The following is a 20,871-nucleotide window of genomic DNA, read 5'->3' on the forward strand; positions in this document are numbered from 1 at the left end:
ATGATGGGGGCGTATGTGGTATGTGGCAAGTTCAATGCAACGGAAGTGCCGGCAATTGTCAGGAGTGGTTTCTCCGTGGTTTCAGTTCAATTTGCGTGTCTATATTTCGCATGACACATGAGGAGAGATCCACATGCTAGGCACTTGAATATGAGCGATCATGTAATACATTATATTAATAATGAAGACACAATGGCTTTGTGTTTCAGTAACTATTAGTTGGATATAAAAAAATGTCTGAACAATAGAAACTGATTTACAGGCTCCAGATGAATCAGTCGAATAGCAAATGTTCCGGAATAAGTGCATGGAAATTGTAGTATGTTACTCATACTATTATGTATAATAGTCTTTATTTGGAGATAGCTGGAGCATCCGCTATTAATTTGACCACAACTGTTTACCGCGGAAACCGACATGTGGGTGGGTTTTATGTTGGTGGCGGTACTTACATGGCCATCGTTGTCTTCTAATGTCTTTGCAGCACTTACCTGCAACGAAGAGCGGAGGGGAAAATTATTGCAGTTGCACTCAAGTTGGGCGCAGAAGTTTCGCCGTGGGCGGATCGAAACAAAGTTGCAATTGTCTAAGTCAGAGTTCTGTAGCATTTCTGCCACTTGCTAATGTGAGGCAGCCATTCAACCATTCAGCCATTCAGCCATTCGGGGCTGGCCAAAGTTTCCGCTCTTTTATAGGAGGGTATAAAAATAGTTACTGCCAGTAGTTAAGCCCGCAGACAAAACACTGTTGCTCAACAAGCTTTGGGGAGTGTTTTGCTAACACGATGCTTAAATTGGCAGATGGAGTACGGAAATACTTGAAAACTGTCAAGTTCTTGTGAGCAGCTCTCAAAATGAAGGGGAATCGATTGCAAGTAAGTAGGGGGCATAAAAACTAGTCTCAATTGTATTTTACATTAGTATATTAGCCTAAAACCAAATTAAATAATTAATTTGTAATGCTTTGGGAAAAGCATTTAACACTAGCTGCAAAAAGTAATTCCACCTTGTAATTTATTTTCATTACATATCGAATTTCACACAATAAGCGGATAATCTTTTTTACAAAACATTACATTTGCAAGGGCTGAATGCAATTATTTTATTTTTTTATGCCTTTCCAAACTACCCACAGACATAATCATCTCATATGCCAACATTGCAGAAACCTTTTGGATCGTTGTGGGAGTGCCTTGCTAGCCGTCTCTTTCTGGTCCTCTACTGCCATCCCTTTCTTTAGTGCGTGTGCGTCGTTTCTGCAACCTGCAACTTGTTGAGTCACTCGGGTGTTTAGTATTCAAGTGTCGGCCTCCAATGGATAACGAGCCATCAATCATCGGTCGAACTACCAGCCAAAGCAGACCATCTAACAAAATGAAGCGAGACTTGCTTTGAGATGATGAATTGCAGGTCACTTACAAATTCGGCATTGCTCTTGCTTAAACAGTGTACAATTTAACCATCAAACCAAACAGCTACATTATACTTAAAAATCATTTTGGAATGGATATGCATCGAACTTAATACCATTGATTATGATTGTCTTCAATCGATTGAGTCAGCTGCCATCTATGGATTTCAGTCTTATGACAAGTGAAACGGCTGCACTCCATGTAATGTATAATATTAAATTGGCAAAAATCCCATGGCTGTTGTGCGAAATGTATATATTTTCTGTGTTGCATGTTGCTGTGGTGCAGCAACTTTCACGCAAACAATTCGTCGACAAGCATTTAAACTCCTTTTTGCAAGCAAAAAAGTCAATTTTTCTGTGGGTGGTCCGCCGCCTTGCCTTTATTTAATTAGTGCAAAGAAAAGATTGCCAAAGCGCACAATTGAAATAGTTTTCAATCAACAAAAATCAATTAATACGCTATAAACGCCACCAACACATGTCGCTCCAATTTTCGCTTGGTTTTTCCACTAAATGATTTTTAATTGCTCAGACAATCGCGAAGCAGCTGGCAAAAAATCCTAGACAATTGGCCAACAACGAAATGGACAAAAAGAGCTGCCTTGGCTAATTGCTCGCTCGATTTGTACCAACTTGATTTATTTTGGCTAAGATAGAGCTGCTTATGTGGCTTTGCATTGCCCTAATTTTTTTGACTTCACGAGGGGCTTGTGACTCATGAAAAATAAAATAACACCAGTTTCTGTGCTTATGTTTCTTAGGCGGCAAGATCTTCTATTGATTATTGATGCAATAGCTGACATTTTAAACAATTTGTGTCAATTGCTTCTCTTATTCGATGAATATTTTAGCTGCTGCTTTAGGGGTTTTTCAACACGTTGTCCAAATAAATTGAAATTGAATGACTCCATCGTGTTTTCCCAGCTTTGCCAAATTATTCTCTCAATTTAGGAGTCATCGGTGTCAACTGCAGTTGAACAACGCTCGTATAAATTATTCAAAATTCGTTTAGAAAGTGCGTGCCTGGTAACGCCTACAATTCAGTTTAACTGGGTGCCAAGCCCCAAAATCACCTTAAATAATTCCCTTCACACCAAACGAATTATGCAAAAGCGACAGAGCTATTACACTCCACTCGACCGAACGAACACCCTACTTCTCTGTCCCGTTTTTCTCTAGAGAAACTGTGGAAGGATTCAATCCCAGGCAGAAAAATGTCCCATTCCCACTTTTTTTTCCATGGGGGATGTGGGCACGCGACAATTAGCACTCCATTGACACATGTGCGACAAATGCGGAGAATTGGGGAAAGGGGAGAGAGAAAGAGACGGGCAGATAGACAGCGAAAGAGACGGGGAGATAGTCGCACCCTGCTTGCGTGTTGCTTACCGAGAAATGGAGCATTTTATGCTCCAATAAAAATAATTAAGTGGCGTAATTGATAATGACTTTTTTCCTCCGTTGTTTTCTGTTTGGTGTGCCTTTTATTTTTCATGTCATAATTTTGTGAATTTATGGCATCATTTTAAAAAGCGTCAGCAGTGCATTCGTTGTTCATTTCTTTATTATTTTTGTGCGGCGTCAGAAGCGTTTAAATTTTATAATCGATTTTGATAAGCGCGCAGCCAGTGAGTTTCGGTTGGAAGTGGATGCAAATGAGCTCTCAGCTAATTACGAATGTTTGTCGCTGGCGTGGAATGAAAGTGCAAGTGATAGGGCAATTCCCAAAGTGTCACAGAAGATCACAGTGATGCAACTGAATTTTCGAGTGACAAGCGAGTTTTTGTTCAATTCAAATGCTGTTCGGAATGCGTGAATTCAATTAGACCAAATATTTGGCGTACAAATTGTTTATTTTCAAAGGCAATTAATTTATATTCATATTTCCATTAATACCCAAGCCAGCTGGAACCAGTTAGAAACCTTTCAATATAATCAAGTATTTCAAAAAACTTTTTCAACTTAAATGTCCAAGCCATACACGTAATAGCTGGGCGGACTTTTGACTTTTAATGCGAATGCAAAGCATCGATTGCAGCAACTCAAGCTTGTTGGCTGTTGAAATCTTTTGCAACGCACTGTGTGCCTTTAATTTATGTTGTGTTGGCCAGAAATCTTTATTTACGCTCTCAATATTGGCAACTTCAACAAGCTCGTAGATCACTGTAATGGCATTCGGTCTTTGCACTCCGTCTCTTTCTGTGCACCAGCCTCCGTCTCTCTCTACAGTTCTTACCTAAAGTGCCCCGCCTCTCTCGCTCTCTCTACCCCGGTTTTAGCCATCAATGAAGGCCGCCTTTTTCACTTTGGTAGGCAGTCGAGCGGGGGCATGGGCGGTGGGCGGTGGGCGTGGCAAAAGTTCAACGGTTCGACGGAGCACTTGATACTTTTTATGTTCCCGTTGTCATTGCACATTGCACTCTCCGCTTGTCAATGGCAGTGCTTGAACAAGTTTTTTCTTTGCCCAGCATTTTTTATCCATTATTCGATTTTTTCGAACTTGACTAGTCGGTGTGTGCACAACTGTACAACAAACAGGAATCGCGCTGGGAATTGTTGATGCACTCGAGATACTCGAACTTGCAAAAGGAAAAGTGAATCAGGATGGCAGCCGGGCGGAAATCCAACTAAATCAATGTTGAAGTCCGATGATGAAGTCGAGCAGAATCGAGGTAAAAACTGCCAGAGGTGCTGAACTCGAATTGAGAGCAAATTGGTAGTGTGCAGTTTGTAAACAAATCTGATAGCAATCAGAAACTAACTCATTTAATTTGTTAAAATTAAATTAAAATTGTATATTTTTCTGCTTTTTAACTGAGTAAACTGAGGGACAGTTTTCCAATACTATTTCGCTGGAGGCTAAAAATCAAATTAAAATGAATTAGAACAGATTTCGTTTGATATTTTTTCTACGACAAGAAAAAAAGAGAAAAACTAATTAAAAAACCCTTGTCCCTTCCTCAATTCGTGAATCTCACTAATCGAATCGATTCAAATACCTATTAACAAACATTGCCGCTCGAAAAAGGGGAAACTGCGGCAAAGCCCACAACAAGTATCTTTTTGCTTTGAGGCCGCCGCTTAATTTATTGAAAGATTCCAATGGCTGACAATAAATCTCGCTTCATTTTGCTCCCAAAACGGCAGGTCAAACGGACAAACACTAATTAGCAATGCCCACTTTCGGTTTCGATTGGATCAATGATTTCAAAATGTATCTGGCGAGTGCATAACTTTTCCAGTGCCTACTCACTGTTTTCGATTTCATTTCGGTTTCCACTCTCATTGGTTGTAAATACTTGTGCTCAACTCGGATTTATGACAAGTGCTGCATGTGCCACTTTTATTTCTGCACTTTGTTTACTTTTCATGTATCTTGTGGACGTTTTGAGAGGAAATCCCCTCCAATGCCGTGAAATCTGCCAGTGTAATAAATATAACAAACTCAGGCAATGCTTCGTGAGATCATTTAAGGTAGTTAAGGTCTTTTAATGACCTTTGTTTCGGTCTTAAAGCTTATAATGTAAATAATGTATTAAGGGAGTAAGGCAAATAAACATCACAAGACTCAATAATAATAGTCCAAATTTGATATTCGGTAACCTTTGGGAAAAGATCACATCAATGACAGCTGCACGCTATAAGCCCTGATCTCGTTCTTGTTTTATTGCCTATCCTATTATTATCATATCAAAAGGCAATGATATTCCACTCGAAAGATGTTCATGTCCCACAGCATGGGAGCTGGTGACCTCCACATAGACAAGTAGACACTCATCTCATCACCATAAGCCGAATCACGAACTCTGAACTCTGTCCCCTCCGTTCCACTCCTTTGATCAATTAGAGGGCTCGAGACCTGCACTTGGCTCATGTCATATGCACTCTACGCACTGCGAGAAATATTCTTGTAGGGCGGTGCGGAAAATAGACTTTAAATCGCATTAAAAAACTAAAGTTTATTACTTAAAAATACATTTTACTACAACAATGTAGAAGTGAGTTTGGGCACTATCTACCAATTGTACCATACTTTTTCTAAGTGTGAGCCAAAGTGGCGCCTTGAAATCAGAGGGGATTGCTAGAGAGGGACGGAGAGGGAGTTCCCATTAGAGACACGCAATGGGGAAAAGCGGAAAACTCTTTGCCAGAGCTGAAAGGGAGGAGCGTTTCGAGCGCCGTCTATAATTTGTGTGAAGACACTGTGTGCGACACACTTCAAGTTGTCAGCATTTGATGGCTCACGGTGGCCACTCCCATGCCCCCGTTGGATTTCCCCCCTTTCGGACCCAATTAAGCAATTTGTGGTCGACCATCACATGAAACACGCACACTGACCATTGGCATTCAGCAGAGGAGAACCTCTAATCTTGGCCAGCTTTTTATTTGCCTTTAATGGCCAGGAAAAATTATATTCCAATTTAACTAGCGATAATAAACACAATTTTCACTTCGGGTCACAACACTGGTTGACATTTTCTATTATCTGACATTTTTTTATGTGATCGCTTGACTTCTGTGGCTAAGCATGAAAGTGGAGTTTTTTATGAGCGTTTATTAAATTAGTAATCGTTTTTGGATATAAGTGCCTTTTTATGGGTTTGGCTACGGGGTGGGAAAATGGGTCAGAGATCTCCAAAGATATCAAATTTGATAGAGCTGTAAACCGATTTTAAGCTGAATGGATAATTGATTGAATAGGATTACTGAATGGTGTTGGCCTTTAAGAGAGAAAGTGGTGAAAAAATAAATAACTATAAATCTATTTCTGGTCTTAAATACATATATCACTTTTCCTACTCTACATACTTTTCAACTTCTCATTCCAGTCCATTGAATTTGCACCATATTCATTCAAAACTTTATGCGATTTCCCTGACATTTATGGGTTCTTACTTAACAAAATCCACTCAGCCACTTTGGCGAGTCGAGCTGAAAGCTCCAACTTGAACTCAACCTGCTAGTGGCACTCAGAAGTCTGCTGGCAATTTATGGTTGATTCTACTTAGCTCAAGTCAGAAACGAAGCTGTCATAAATTTGGTCGAAATATGACCCACAAATTGCCACGAGGCGGATAATAATTTATTGGAGAGAACGGGCGGCTTGGCCAGATGATTTAATTAGGCTGGGAATTAAAAACACGACCTAGGCGCCGAGAGCGGAGAGCGAATTTAGAGAAAAATGCACGAGGCATGATAACAAGTTTATCCGACAGAAACAAGACAAGAAGTCAACATGTGGTGCAGAGTTCAGAGCAGGCCACCCATCAACGACCTGTCAGCCAGTCATCTTGTGCATCATCATCACTATCTGGTTCGGTTTCGCCTGTGCAGCAGACATAAATTCAGTTAGCTGAGCTGCATACGAAAGTATCTGGCAGATACTATCTCTCCTGCCCGATTCGTTAGAGGGCAACATTGTGCGGTTGACTAAACGCCCGACAGTCGGTGTGAGTGTTGGAATGCCTGGCCTGACTGCTCCCCGGCTATCCGAGTATCGCAGTATCTGTGTATCTGTGTATCTATCGGATGCAATCTGTGAATCGCCGTTGGCAACTCAAACATTGTTTCCTACTCTTTCCTTTCTCTTTCTCTTGCTCTATCTCTATCTCTTCGACCGCCCGCATATTCAATCAGTTTATGTCAGTCGAAAGATTTGACGAGGGCTTCGTCTTTCATTTTTCAGTTCAGTTTTTGTCGCTTTTCGGTAGTCAATTAAATTTTCCCAGAAATTCAATAACCAAATCCGACGGCATTACGGAAAGGGCAACTTGTCACCGGGCAGTTTCGTTAGTCAGAAAACCAGTGGAGAGGGGTGGCATTCCTGGCAATCGATTTCAATTTAATTAATTTTTATTAGACAATTTAGTCTCGCTCAAGAGAACACTACTTTATAATTTATAACATAGTTATAAGTTAGCGTACCAGTTGCCGACAAACTTTATATTCAATTCCCGTTCAGAATTGATACCTAATGTAATAATCAAGTTTCGGATTTCAATTAAATGGTTTCTCGTATTTATTAACCATTATCTACCATTCGAACTCCTTAAATGCTTGGTCAATAAACGCAAGAAGATGGATTGTTTTTCCATTCAGAGGTTCCCATAATCGGCACCTTTTTCTTCCTAAGCTCATTAATAATATTACTTTCCAGCTCAGCTACCTTTTTTTCAAATTTGCATGGGTTTGCCTGGGAAATTGCTTGATTTTTTTCCGGGATGTGTCTCCTCAACCAGAAGAATTGGAGAACCCTCGGCTCTGAATGATGTCTCGATTCTCGATTGGCTTCATTTGGTTGCTCGACATGCACATTGTTGGGCTTCATTAACTTTTGCTTCTGCTTTTGGCGATTGAGGCATTTGCACTCGATTGGAACATTCGAAGAGCACTCGTCAGCTAGGCGTATTATATGGCTTGCAAAAGATTTTTTTATAGATTTTCTGGGTGAAGTTTTTGCTTGTTCTTGTGCGACCTTTCGGTTTTTCCTTTTTTGGGGTGGGAAAATCCTGCCTCCTTGCTCTTTCGGCTGTTCGATTACTTGCTCGGATTTCTGGTAGCCATTGCTTACTCGGTCAGAAATCTTTGTTTACAATTTCCAGAGTCGTACAATTGCTTTTCACCTCGAGTGTTTATCGCAAGTAAAAAGTAGCACTTGCACTTGAAAACAGCTGCTGTGCAGGAATGGAAAAAAGTGAGTGCAGGTGGGCATTGGGGCGTTGAACTCCAGTGAATTCAAGGTGGCTTACAAACTAAGGTAAACAGGAAAGAAAGACAGCACAGATCGAATAATCACATTTCATCACAGTGTATTGTATTGTAAATTGAATTTGTTCACTGTGATTTGATCACTTTTGATTGATGATTTGCCTTTATTATACATTTTATTTATTACATATATATCACTTCCAATTTACATGTTTTTACTCTCCCCTTTCAAGCTGAAGAAGGCCCATGGTCAAAATTAATCTTCCTCATTTCCAAATCCCCTTATCTGATGTCACCGCATTCGAGGCCGAACAATGGCAGTGTTTGTAAAAAAATTATACAATTATTTCCACCCCATCCCCCGCTATTGAACAACATTTTGATGATGTCTTAGATGTGTAAACACAAATCAATTGGTGCGGGGACCGTAACAAATTTGTGTGTGTTTGCTGCCCAAGAAAGCAAAGAAAGGCCTACAAAGCGAGTTGCAACGTCAAGACCACCAACATTCGAGGCGACTCCAACTTGATTAATGATCAATCCCGCACGGCAGAGTAAAGAAACGCGAGTATTATATCTTTTTGGGGAAAATTGAAAAGCCAATCGCATTGAGGGAATTTTTCGGTGCTCGCATTGAAATTGCCGGCAAAACAAAACAGCACCAAACAAATGATGTGGCACCAGGCAGTGGTGCCGCTCAAATTCGACAAGGCAATCAAAATGAAGTTACCTCCGATTCAGAGGAGTCATCAATCACCAAAGGTCCCCGAGAAAAGAGGACGGGACACCCGGTAATTGGTGTAGAAGAAAGCTGTGTAAAAACCGAGAACAACGAAAGCGATTTAAAATAAATTAATAGTGGCAAGAACTAAAAGGGTATGCATACATTTGGAGCCATGGGGTTGGGGCACTTCGAATGTTTAATTAGTTTGCAGAACAAAGGCCTGAGGAGAGATACTCGTATATAAGTATAACTTCCAATGTCTGTTGTTGTCTTAACAAAGTGTCGGAAAGTTCAGTTCAGTTTAATTAAAGCCACAAGCCGACGAGATACACTGTGAGCATGGCTGACCAGCAGCAACGAGGTACAGTAGTCACTCGGCCATGAAGCCTTGCACTTCCCTTGCAATCGATCTTTAATATATTGCCACATTCAGTGGGAAAATCGCATTATCCCAGGATGCACTGTGCTGTGTGTAAATCCAATGACTTTGCATTCTAAACAAAAGCAGTGCAAACATTTCTGCCATCATTGGCTTCTGAACGTTGATGTGAAATGGGGAAAATAAATGGGGAAATGCAATGCGGATGGCGGGGGGAAAACTCCTTCAGGCCAGACTGTTTGAAGCCCTTCCACAATAAGTACAAGCAACTCAACTGAACAGGACTTTCCCTGCTCAACTGGCAAATAATTAAAATTGTGAGCAAACCTAAAAATTACACAAAAGCGTGCCAGAAAATAAACCCACAGAATATGGCACAAAAATTGTGAGGAAAACATAAACACAAATTAAATGCAAGGCGGGCGCAGGGCGAAAAATGGCGAAAATAAAAAACGGGGACGCCAAATAAAATAGCGAAAAACAGAATTTTATTCTGCTCATGCCAAGCACGAAACAAGAAAAATAGAAAATGCAAAATGGAAAATGGAAAATGAAAAATCAAAAGGCAAAAAGGAAATGCGGAGTCGGAGGTACGTTGCTAAGTTGTTGAGACCGCGGGCGAATTTTTGTGGGAAAGCGACGGGGCGGTGGGCGTGGTCGTCGCACAAATTTTTAGTTAATTAAAACTAAAAGTGAAAATGCGCAAATTGCGGGTAATAAAAGCGCTTAAAGCGACACAAGGGACACCAGAGGGTAAAAGGAAAAACTCAGTGGAGCCAAAAAGAAGCGGGCGATGATGACAAAATACAAATAACGATATACATCCCTAAGGAAAATGGAGCCGTGGGAAAAACAAGCAAAATGGGAAGTAAAATCGAATGTTTCCAACTAAGTTATACCACTGTTAGTTGGCAATACTTCAAAGAGTGATCTTCAATGATCTTGATTTCATAGGTTGTTTGAACACCACTTAAATACCCCTACCACTTTATTTTCACAGTGCACCGAGAACCGACGTCAAGTAAAATAAATGGGGAAAAATGCAGGCGGCTGTAGACACAAGATGTAAAAAGCCAAATAATGTAAAATAAAACGGGGACAAAAAACAAATGCAATTTACAATGCTAACACACAAATTGGTTGAGGAACTGTAGGAAAAAATTAAGGAAAAGCGCCTACGACAGAGGAGAACAACATTTTTGTGCTAAAAAACGGACTGCATAAATGAGAAAGAAGGAGAGGAAAAACCTGTGCCGAACTAATGCCAAGCTAAAGGAAAACGCTGGAAAATGCGTATACAGCGGATAGGGGATGGGGGATAGGGGTTGGGAAATGCGGCCTCGCTTTGTTTGCTAGCTGAAAAGCTGGACAGCTGGGCACAACACAATGGTGGGGAAAATGGGGAAAAACGGGCAAAATGTGCGAAATGAGGCGCCGCAAAAAACAAACCGACTATTTAACAAAAGGCAGAATGCAGGCAAAAAATGAAGAGGGTTCTTTGTTGTGCTTAAGGTGACAATGAATTAGCAGGTCTACAATGGGGAAAAGGGGAGTAGGGATGCTAAAACTTTCCCGCTCAAAGGATGATATACGATCTGTTAAGCACCACATTAAATTCCATTCTATAAAGTTATCCAATAAATAAATCTAATGTTACCCATACAATTTTTATGTTGCTATAGCATTTCCCTACAGGACATATTATTTACAGTATTACCAAGACTACATGCACATCAAATTAATTAACCCTACAACATATCATACATACAGTTTATTAAATTAGCGAGTTGAATGAAGATTGTTTAGGACGCTCTCGCAGATAAATCCGTTCAAGATCCTTGCGAGATGGAAAATGCAAAAACTGTTTTAGTCCAAATGCTTTGGGACACTGCGTTTCTCTCCCCCTTTCCTTGTGTCTTATACATTTCCATTTCCCTGGGGAAAATCTAGAGTCATGCTGAATTTTCATTCATTGCTTTTGCCACTCTTTTCGCTGACCAGCTGAACGAAAATGTGAAAAGCGTGCAATGCTAACAAAATGCAGATTAAGTCAACAACTTTGGTGTTAAAAAATTGGGTGGGATTTCGGTGGTTGGATTTTCTTTGGTTTCCTGCACAATGGATACTATCTGGCAAGGATTTTTGCTTTTTTTGCATTTGGTACAATTGTCCTGCCGGCTGGGAACTTTATTTTTGTTCTAGTTTTTACCATTTTTGCTTTGCTTTTTTTTTGTATCTTTTGCATGACAATTAGGTGCAAATGAGTTAAAACGCATGGCGCTGGGCAATCCATGCCACTTCATCCTAAGAATTGCTACAATGGGAAGTGACCTCCCTTCTGAATTTTCATCTCCACTCAAAAAAATTCCATCTAACTTCCAACAAAATAGATCCGATTTTCCCAGCATTTTCATGTTTTTTTCAATTGCACTTGTCGGACAAAAAAGTGTTTTTCTGAAGAGGGGGTCCACATAATAAATTTCCTAAAAATAAAATATTACGGAGCGGAAAAATGTGAACTGGTAGTGGGAATTATGAAAAATGCCAAGTAAAGTGGCTGAACCGAAAAAAATCATCATTAAAAATTAGCTGCACTAATTTGTGTGAAAATTGGGTCACAAGGCGAGTGGGAGGGGGTGCGTGGGGGCCTGCATTTAGCAAAATGGGGCGTGGCAGGGGGCGGCCAAGTCAATGAAGCCACAAACGTTTAATTGTTTTAATGCTTTGAATTAATTGAATGTGCAAGAGGCAGCGCCTTCAATTTTCCCCACAGAAGCTGCAGCTGCGTTTGTTTACGCCCGCCAAAATGTTTGAAGTGGCTCCCGAGGAAAATGCGCTGGGTGGAGGAAGTGGGTGGAAAATCCGGGGGTAGGCAGTGGGTCGGGGGTGGGTGGGTGCTGCCAGTGAAGCAGAACGAATTCGAGCTAATAGACTGATTGCAAAAGTTGCAGCAACCACACAGGAAAAGCGAGGGGTATGGAAAAGTGCCAGGGAAATGGGAATGCGTTAGAGAAGTGAAAGTGTTGGGAATCGATTTGAAAAGCAAATAAAACTGACTGCTGGCTGTTTAAGCCAAAGGCGCCAAATAAAAGTGGGTGGCAAAGCAGGGAAAATCGAGAAAATACTCGCATATGGAAGACGAAGTGAAGTACCGACGAGAATATCTAAGCACTTTGGAGAGGCCAAAAATCGGGCAGTCCGAGATAAAAGAAGTCCCACACTCGCTGTTATAATTAGATGCAATAATTGTTTATGCCCTAAATTTGAGTTAGCACATCGTTAAAACAGCCGAGGAAATCCAGAAAAAGAATCTAATTTAAAGAGGTACTAAGCCTACTAAAATCCATAAATTACATATAATATGCTGTTAATTTCGATTGTAAATCTCTCGAAAACTGTTACTAAATTATGTGAATGCATTTGTTGTGGATGCAGATAATAGATTAATCCTGAATTCAATTTCAAATAAAAGAAGTATATTAGGTTAAATTTATTAGGGCATTATTCCACCATTTTTTAAGCTGCACATGTACATATTTTAAAAGTTGAAATCTATGTTATAATAATAATATTGAATAAATCATTGGACTGTGATAAATGAAAGCGTTGTTGGGTAAACATAGAAAGCTTTGTTTGCTTAGCAGATTTTAGTTTAAAATAAACTTTTCTGTATGATCAATAAATCGCCTACAAGTTCGGTTCTCAAATATTCTAGAATCTTCGCGACTAGGAAAACATCTTTGAATGCCACCCTTTAGTTATAAAACATTAATACTCTATGAACATTTCGACATCATCATTAACTCTGTAAGGCAAGGGGAGGGGAATATGATTTCCAGATCATATGCATTTCGCAATTAATACGGATTTAATTGGTAAAGAAGCATTGCATTGCCAGAACATTCGATCGCATAAATCTCAATTGAATCTGAACAATTACCCAGAGCAATTAATAATCACAAAAAACAGCCTAATCGGCTCGAAAAGATCTGAAAGGAACGTGCCGAGCACTCGCAATTAAACAAATTAATTTGTATGCCAAGTGGCAAATTCTGCGGGCACAAGTACAAAGAATGAAGAGAAATGATATAAAATGAGTGTGAGGAATCCGAATCGAATCGAGGTAATCTAATTGAAATGAAAAGTGCAAACCGCTTGGCAAATTTAAAACTATTAAAAATGTACATACATACGTGAGCACAAATTCTTGTCAAAGCTTTTTAATGTCAATCTGACTGGTCGGCTGTCAGCAAAGCGATTTATTGCATTTATCACTAATCAAATTATTCAGAAATTGTTGTCATACGAGTATTTGCATCGGCATATTGCATAGAGAACAAAATCAGAGAAATAATGCCGTGGTTTTGCGTTGCCTAATTACAGTTCTAATTGATTGATCTCGAACGCTGAGTTTGCCATTAATTTAAATGGAATATTCGTTGCCATCAATTAGTTTTCTGATCTATTACGGGTATAAGTAAATGTAATTCATTTATGGTAGCTTTATATGCAAAAATTACATTTATATTAATTTGTTCATATTATGAAGAGCAAGTGGACAAAATGAAAGCTTGCTGAGAATTTGAATTGCGAGGGCAGAACCAAAAAATCTACAGGAACAAACAAAATATTTGCGAAATCCCAAGTATGCCAAGCACACCGAGATTCCCCAGAATCCCACTTTGCTGCCCAAAATACTTCCTGCTCCGCGTCCAACCCATTAAATCGACTCCCCCCGGACTCACTCACATCATTATCCTCCGATTTGGCATCTTTGGGTTTCGTTGTTTTGCCGTTCGATGTTGTTGCCGTTGTCGTTGTCGTTGTCAGCAGTTGTCGCTGCTGTTGTCGCTGCGCCAGCAACTGCAATTGATGTTGCTCCTTCTGCCGCCGATGGGCAATCTCGATTTGCTGCCACTGCCGCGGGGAGAAGGTTCCCTGATCGCCGGTTTCGATGGTGTGCAGCTCGAGATCTTCGTTATCGTACTCGTTGTAGTGTAGTCTGCGTTTCTGCACAGTCTTGGCCTTGTCATCGCCGAAACTCGGTGCCTGTCTAATGGGCTTCATGGCCAGCTCCTTGGTATGAGATTTATGCTGATGATGACGCACTGGCCAGCTCTGCTGCGACTGCTGCTCCTGCAGATGCTGCTGCAGCTGGCGTTGCAACTGCAGCTCCCACGCCATCTGATGTTGCTGCAGGCGCAGATGATGCTGCTCGTGTCTGAGGCGCAACTCCTCCTGCGGACTCCGGCGCGTTCTGGCTGAACTTTTATCACGTTCTCGTCTGAAGTCATCAGACAACACCTTCTGCCAGCCATTATTCTGCACATTAGCCTGCGCCTCCAGGCGCACAAAACTCAAGAAAAGCAAGGCAAGCTGCAGGGTATTTAGGAGCATTTTGTTTAGACACTTCTCTCCTTTTATTAATTGCCGTGCACTTCTGTAACTATTTTTCACCCTATTTTATACCGCACTTTACAATTCGATTTGCTTTGAGTTCTTTTTAATTAATCAGGGGCTCCGTAATTAATTGCTGTACACTTTTTGTAATTTCTATGCTTCTATGCTTCACTTCACGAATCTTTTGAAAAATGTTGAAATATTTCCACGGAATCTCGGGGATTTTCGTGGCTTGTTTAAAACATTTTGCGGTTGTTGTTAATGTGACAAGCGTGGCATAAATCATAAGCTAACCGAAAAGTGTGTCACGCATTTTTTGTGAATGAAAAAGCCGCTTTGTGAATCACTTGGTTTTAATTGGAGGCCAAAAGAATACCAGCACACACAGACGCCGAGGAAATCGGCTAGACAAACAATTGATTGCCAAATGCCAAGTAATTTTTATTTTGGAGCAAGTTCAAGAAATTGTTGGGAAAAACTTAGACGCGTGCTGCCTGTTGGCCATTTCACAATCCACAAAGATACAAAGATTCGGGTACTCGGGTACACCAGACGCACTCACGGACGCAGATACAGATACATGTGCTGATACACGCAGACACACAAACGACACTTCAGATGGCGAACGAACCGACGGCCAGAGTGATAGACCGTTGAATGCTGAAAATTTTCGAAAAACGAGAAAATGCCCGCAACAAATGTTGCGCCGGCCTCAGCATTGGCAACATTTCCCCTCACTGAGCCGTGTGGATTGTAAACAGAAAACAGCTGACCGGCAGCACTGCGCACGTGTGGATGTGTGTGGTGCAGCAACACCTGGCACTGTCAGCAGCATGTTGCTACTGTCTCTGCAACACGCTGCGTTGGAAAATTGCGCTTTTGATTGTTTGTACAACTAATTCATCTGCAGCGAACTAGTTCCCTTCGAAAGATTAACATTCTTCAGCAGCGGGATTTAATGGGTTCTGGGGAAATCTTTGATGTGCATCGGAAAGAAAATTACCCAGCGCGGTAGGTGCAACCATTAAAGTGCAATCAGCCCAACTTGCTGCACAAAACACGAAACTTATTGTAATTAATTTCTGAAAAGCCCTGCAATACAATATTTTAATTTAATGTTACTCCCATGAAAAAGGTGAGGGAATCTGATTCTTGCCACTCCTCCGCGCCATCGACACTTCCCAAGATATTTTGTGGCCTTTAGCACGCACCATAATTCACAGGAATTAGCTCAGGCATGCCATTGTCACCCGGCATGATAGGTGCTCGTCGGTATCTTGGAACACGCAGGAGACTTGGCACTTGGCACTTGGCACTCCGGCTCTCGGGGATTTTGGCACCTGCCGCTTTGGCAGATGCCCGGGATTAGGTCTCGGTCACGTTGATGATGACCCACCCATTGTGTGATGCACTCCTCGCAGTTGTTGGTGTCGGCAATTGGGCCTGCTGGATGATTGATGGACTCCGCAAGGGCATTCCGTTGGCGAGCTGCGGGCACGCATTATAATCCTCTGAACTCACCTGCCCAGCTGTCCACCCTTGCCCCTGGAGTATCATGCTGATGACGACATGGCCGAGGCAGAGGTGTTGCCCACTTGCACTTAATTGCATGTTTGGTCAGGCGAATCAACGCCCAGGCCAGAAAACCGCCAAAGTCAGAGCCGAAAACGCCCCTGGAATGTGCAGCCCACTATTGCCTCTTCAGATAACTTTCCGCTCATCTGCACTGAAAACAATTCGCCTTCATTTAGTCTTGCGGGCAGGAATATTCATAAAGTGCACACTGGATTCAACACCAAATCCTGATCTTGGGGTCACTTCACATGTCCCTCAATTTGTCCCGCGAAACATGAACATTTTATTGGATTATTAAATGGTACCCCAATTTGCTCGCAGTGTGGGGAGGCGCCCCGCCGAGTGGCGATGGTGGCTGGCGGGGAAATTTATGTGGCCAGTTGGTCACGGCTAGAAGAACTTTGTGCGCACGGGGAAGCGTTTCGGGGAAGGGGACGAGGGTACTGCTGTTATTGCTTCGCTCCTGCTGTTGCTGCATAATTGATAAATGTTTACAAATTATTATGTTGCACATACAGCAGTGGCAGCAGCAGCAGCACCAGCAACATCGCAATGGAGCCCACCCAGGCGAGGACGCCCCACCCAATCCCCATTTACACAGCGGACCTCGTGTGGTGATTTTCTTGTGCTTCGGAACCTGGTGAAAGCCGGCGCATAGTTGTTATGCTTTATTCATTTTAAATACCCTAACCTGTTAGCCTTATAAACCAAAATTAATGGTTTATTATTTTCATAGGCATTAATCTCTTCGAAATATATTTCAGTCTTTATTAGGAAACTGTTGTAATTGTGTAACATATCTCTTTAAATTCGAATATATATACCATAAAATATGTGTGCACTTCCTTGCAAATTGCTTCCTTAAATTTGTAATTTTGAAAGAGTATTCCTGACTTCATTGCTGCGCTGTGACTTTCCCCATTTCTGTTCTTCGGCTTTTATTTTTGCTCCAGCCCTAGCCGCTTGCCGTTTTTCTCACGGAGAGGCGCCAACTGCATTTTCATTTAATGTTTGCTGTAGCCGCTAATTAAAATGAATCCACGCAGACAGGCGGGCTGAAAATTAAAGCCCATAGGTAAAAGAGGAGGCTCTTCCATTAGCTGCGGCGGGCATGGTGAAATGGATCGGGGGCCGTATTTATAGCCAACTCAAATCGCTGGCGAAATCATTTTCCAGCGAAGGACGGCTCTCCACATTGCCCTTGGCATTAGCTTTGTTTCACTCCGCTACACTTTTTTGTATTCCGATTCACATTTACCGCATTCAATTTGCCTAAGTTGCCATTCGGATTGCGAGGGGAATTGCAGGGACAGCAGCTGGCGAAGGAAATGAAATCGAATTCAATACAAAATGCAAATGAGGCGTAGGGAACCGCAAACGAGGATTGGCATGAGAAATGAGGAATGAGGAATGAGACGCCATCGAAATCATAAAAATCAAATTTGAAATTGATAGGAAGCGAGCACAGGGGCGAAGAAATAACTCAATTTGAAATCGAAACCAGATCGAGAACAAAGTCATCCCTTAATTGAGATGAGCTCCTGCGGGGATGGGTATGGATACGATTGAGATTTTCACTATCTGACAGCCACTTCCGGGTAATTATTGAAAATAGTTTGCCTGCCAACAATGCTGATCTATGACACTTTTCCAGCCTTTCCGGGCACAAATTTCCATTGCCCTAAACCGCTTAGCTGGAAAATGATGAGGGGCAAAGCAAATTGACTCGAGATAAAACTCCACGGCCCAAGGCCAGAAACCCTAACCAAGAACACAAAAAAGGGTGCCTAACCCCAGTTAAAGAGCAACGCAATTTCCGGTTGCCCCCCGCGGGTCAAAGACAGAGATAGCTGACAACAGAGCGGGACGGAGTGCTAGACAGCGAAAGGCAGGGAAGGAGCCACATCCAGTCAGCATCCAAATATTTGTCGTCATCAAATGACATCTGTTTGTCGTTGGCTTTTATTCTGAAGGCCGTCCCAAAGTTCGTGTAGTCAAAGGTCAGTGCCTGACATATGAACACAGTGCGTTTCAGCAGTGTAGCGTGGTTAGACATGCACCTCAGAGTGTCATGGTGTATTTGAGGAACTCATTTGTGATAATGTTGTGCTCAGTACTTTTGAAAATCTTCTGTGTCGGTGGGTTTTCCATGACTAACGCTACTCATTAGTTTCAAAGAGGTTTCGTAAGAAAAACTAGATACTCCTACAAGCAAATCGAGTTTGCGAAACAATGTTCCTAGTCTATTACCGACAATTATGTTTTTAAAGTTATAAATAAATGCTTGATGTTTAAAAATCGCTTTGGCCGATAAGATTTTTGAGCAGTTTACAATTCAAGATGGCAGGCAACATTAATGTGCGTTCAAGAGTTTGCTCTTGTACAGCAAATGAAGGCAATTGGTTGTCAGCGCAACGAAGAATTTGCATAAATCTCACGCTTGATCTGCCACGCCCCCTCCCCCCTCTCCGCCTAAGAGGCAGAGCTAGAAAGGTGAAAGGTGAGCGGAGATAAAATGCAGACTTTAACGAGTAGCCGCGTTCCCAAGAAGCGGCAACAATTTTCAATGGAAAATGCAGCGGCTGAAAATGTAAATAACTAGCAAGAAAATACATTAAAGGCAAATCCGAGCTGAAACTGCAGCGGGCAGCGAGATTTTCCGATTGCCCAAAAAATACCAGAAGACCCAATGACATAGTTTGCATACTCCAAGAAGAAGCAGGAAGCGTTTACGGGGAAAACCGATGAGCAGTGAGCAGGGGAAATCCCCAGAGCGGGGAGGCTATTAAAGCGGCATTTGCAGCGTGTTGAAAGGCGTCGAAGCTGCAATTAGCCGACGAGATTTTCCAGTGGGTGGGGAAAACAAGGCGCTGGGGAGCAGGTTGCGTGTGGATCACAGAAATAGAAATGCGGCTATCTTTGGGAAAACAGAGAAGGAAAAAGGAAGCTGATGGAAAAGTGGGGGCTTTACTTAAGGCTGCCTGCTGGGTAATAGAACTCGAGGCGACTGAAGCCATTAATGAAGCGAAATAATGCAACTCGGTGCGTGTACTCATAATTATTTGTGAAAAGATTGTGAATTTGCTTGCCAACGCCTTTGCCGTTTATATTTGGGAAAAGTAAGAAGTTTTAAACGTAATCAATTATCTAGGCTCCAGAGCTCAATTTATTTATATGCGTTTCTGTACTTTCCAGCAGAAATCAGCAACATCTTCACACGAACGCAATCCCAGAGTGTAGTTTATGATCCCACTATCTTCATCAGCCAATAATATTATAATTTGCCAGGCAGTATAAATGTGCAGGGTATATGGCGCCGAAGGCAGGGAGTCCTTTGTGTGTTTACGATTGTAGTGGCCATAAACAATTTGAGCCAATTCCAGTTAATGGCTGGCCTAACGATGCCAACGTGCGCCCTGTTAGTCAAAGCTCAGTTTCAAGAATATTTTCGACATATTTCTATAATCAAGCGACTGCAGACGTGCCAAAGCAGCAGCAATTGAAAGGCTCCCAACCAAATGCTTCCCATTCTCCTCCCATCTAATTAAGTGCATCAACAAATGGCGGGCGAGATTAGACGGCTGACGTGGGCGTACTCACCAAATTCGATCCGCACGAGACCCGTGATCCCAATGCCAATACCGAAAACCGCATCCCAAAGGGTATTGTCTAACTAATTGGATTAACGTTGATGCCTGACCTGGCAGTATGGACCTCTTGGCGAGCTGCTGGGTCCGGTCTCAGGTAGGATTCCTACTCTACACTATAGTATTCTATGGATACAGGATACAAAGCAACAAAGGCCACAAGTATATGCATTATGTACTGTGGCACCAAAACTCGTTCGTTCTCGCTTTTGTATCTCGGCCAGCAATCAATGTAAACAACCAAACCCACAAATAACAATGCCATTTCGGCCAAGTCATTTTGGTTTCACTGGTTTCCGAACCTTTTGGTTACCATTTTGTACTTTTACGATGATTTCACGTCGGCGATAACAGAACAGAACAAAACGCTCGGGTGCTTGAAGAGGTCGAATATATTTTCCTAATCGTTTCGAGTGCATTTAAAATGAAATTAAGTGAAACTTGAATGATGGATGCGAACGGTCAATTGGAGTTTGAGTTCTAAAAGTGGCGGAGATTTTACCCCTAGAAATGTTTTATTAATATAGTTAGCTGTGTTGTTTTGGTTTCTTGGTAGGTAAATGTTCGGCTCATGGAGGGGGAAACTGAATATTGTGATAATTCTAAAAAAATAGTACGATTATTTTTTTAATATTTATAAATAGCACCTTGGAAGTCCCAAATGCATGGCACAAACTTCACTTTATGTATTTAAAAGCACACCTTTAAGCAACACCTCTTCTGAACTTTACTTAATATTAAAACTTACCCAACAAAAATAAGGACATGCATTCTGAAAGACAAGTTTTATTTCCATTCTAGTTGATCCCGAACAACAAACGTCAGGAGCAGCAGCTGCAGAAGAATTTTGAGGTCTTTGTGGGGACTTCTTTCAATTTCGGGTCTGCCGCAGCATTTTGCTCAACTTAATTGTGTGAAAAACTTTTCTTCCGCTCAACATGAGCAGGCATGAATGGCTGCAAAGTGTTTCCCTCGGTTGGGGAAAGTGTACGACAGCCGTAAGGAAGTGAAAGTAAAAATTATTT

The 20,871-nt window shown here is 41.6% G+C and overlaps 1 protein-coding gene across 3 annotated transcripts in view; it reads right to left on the minus strand.

The window, feature by feature from the left end:
• The window catches only part of LOC6542026, a 57,716-nt gene that overhangs the window by 18,702 nt on the left and 18,143 nt on the right, over positions 1-20,871 (minus strand). Inside the window, exons 1-2 of one of the 3 annotated variants that reach the window (XM_001970089.3) lie at positions 13,974-15,282; positions 453-491 (exon numbers count right to left, since the gene is read on the minus strand). The exons of 1 other annotated variant lie outside the window; for it this stretch is intronic. In XM_001970089.3, the coding sequence (XP_001970125.1) occupies positions 453-491; positions 13,974-14,621 (687 nt within the window). In that variant the 5' untranslated portion in view covers positions 14,622-15,282. Of the gene's footprint in view, positions 1-452; positions 492-13,973; positions 15,283-20,871 lie in introns of those variants that run through there. One more of the 3 variants, XM_015159375.2, reaches the window with a different exon arrangement.

Source organism: Drosophila erecta, unplaced genomic scaffold, assembly GCF_003286155.1.
Source record: "Drosophila erecta strain 14021-0224.00,06,07 unplaced genomic scaffold, DereRS2 tig00000055-arrow-pilon, whole genome shotgun sequence".
NCBI classification, from domain to species: Eukaryota; Metazoa; Arthropoda; class Insecta; order Diptera; family Drosophilidae; genus Drosophila; species Drosophila erecta.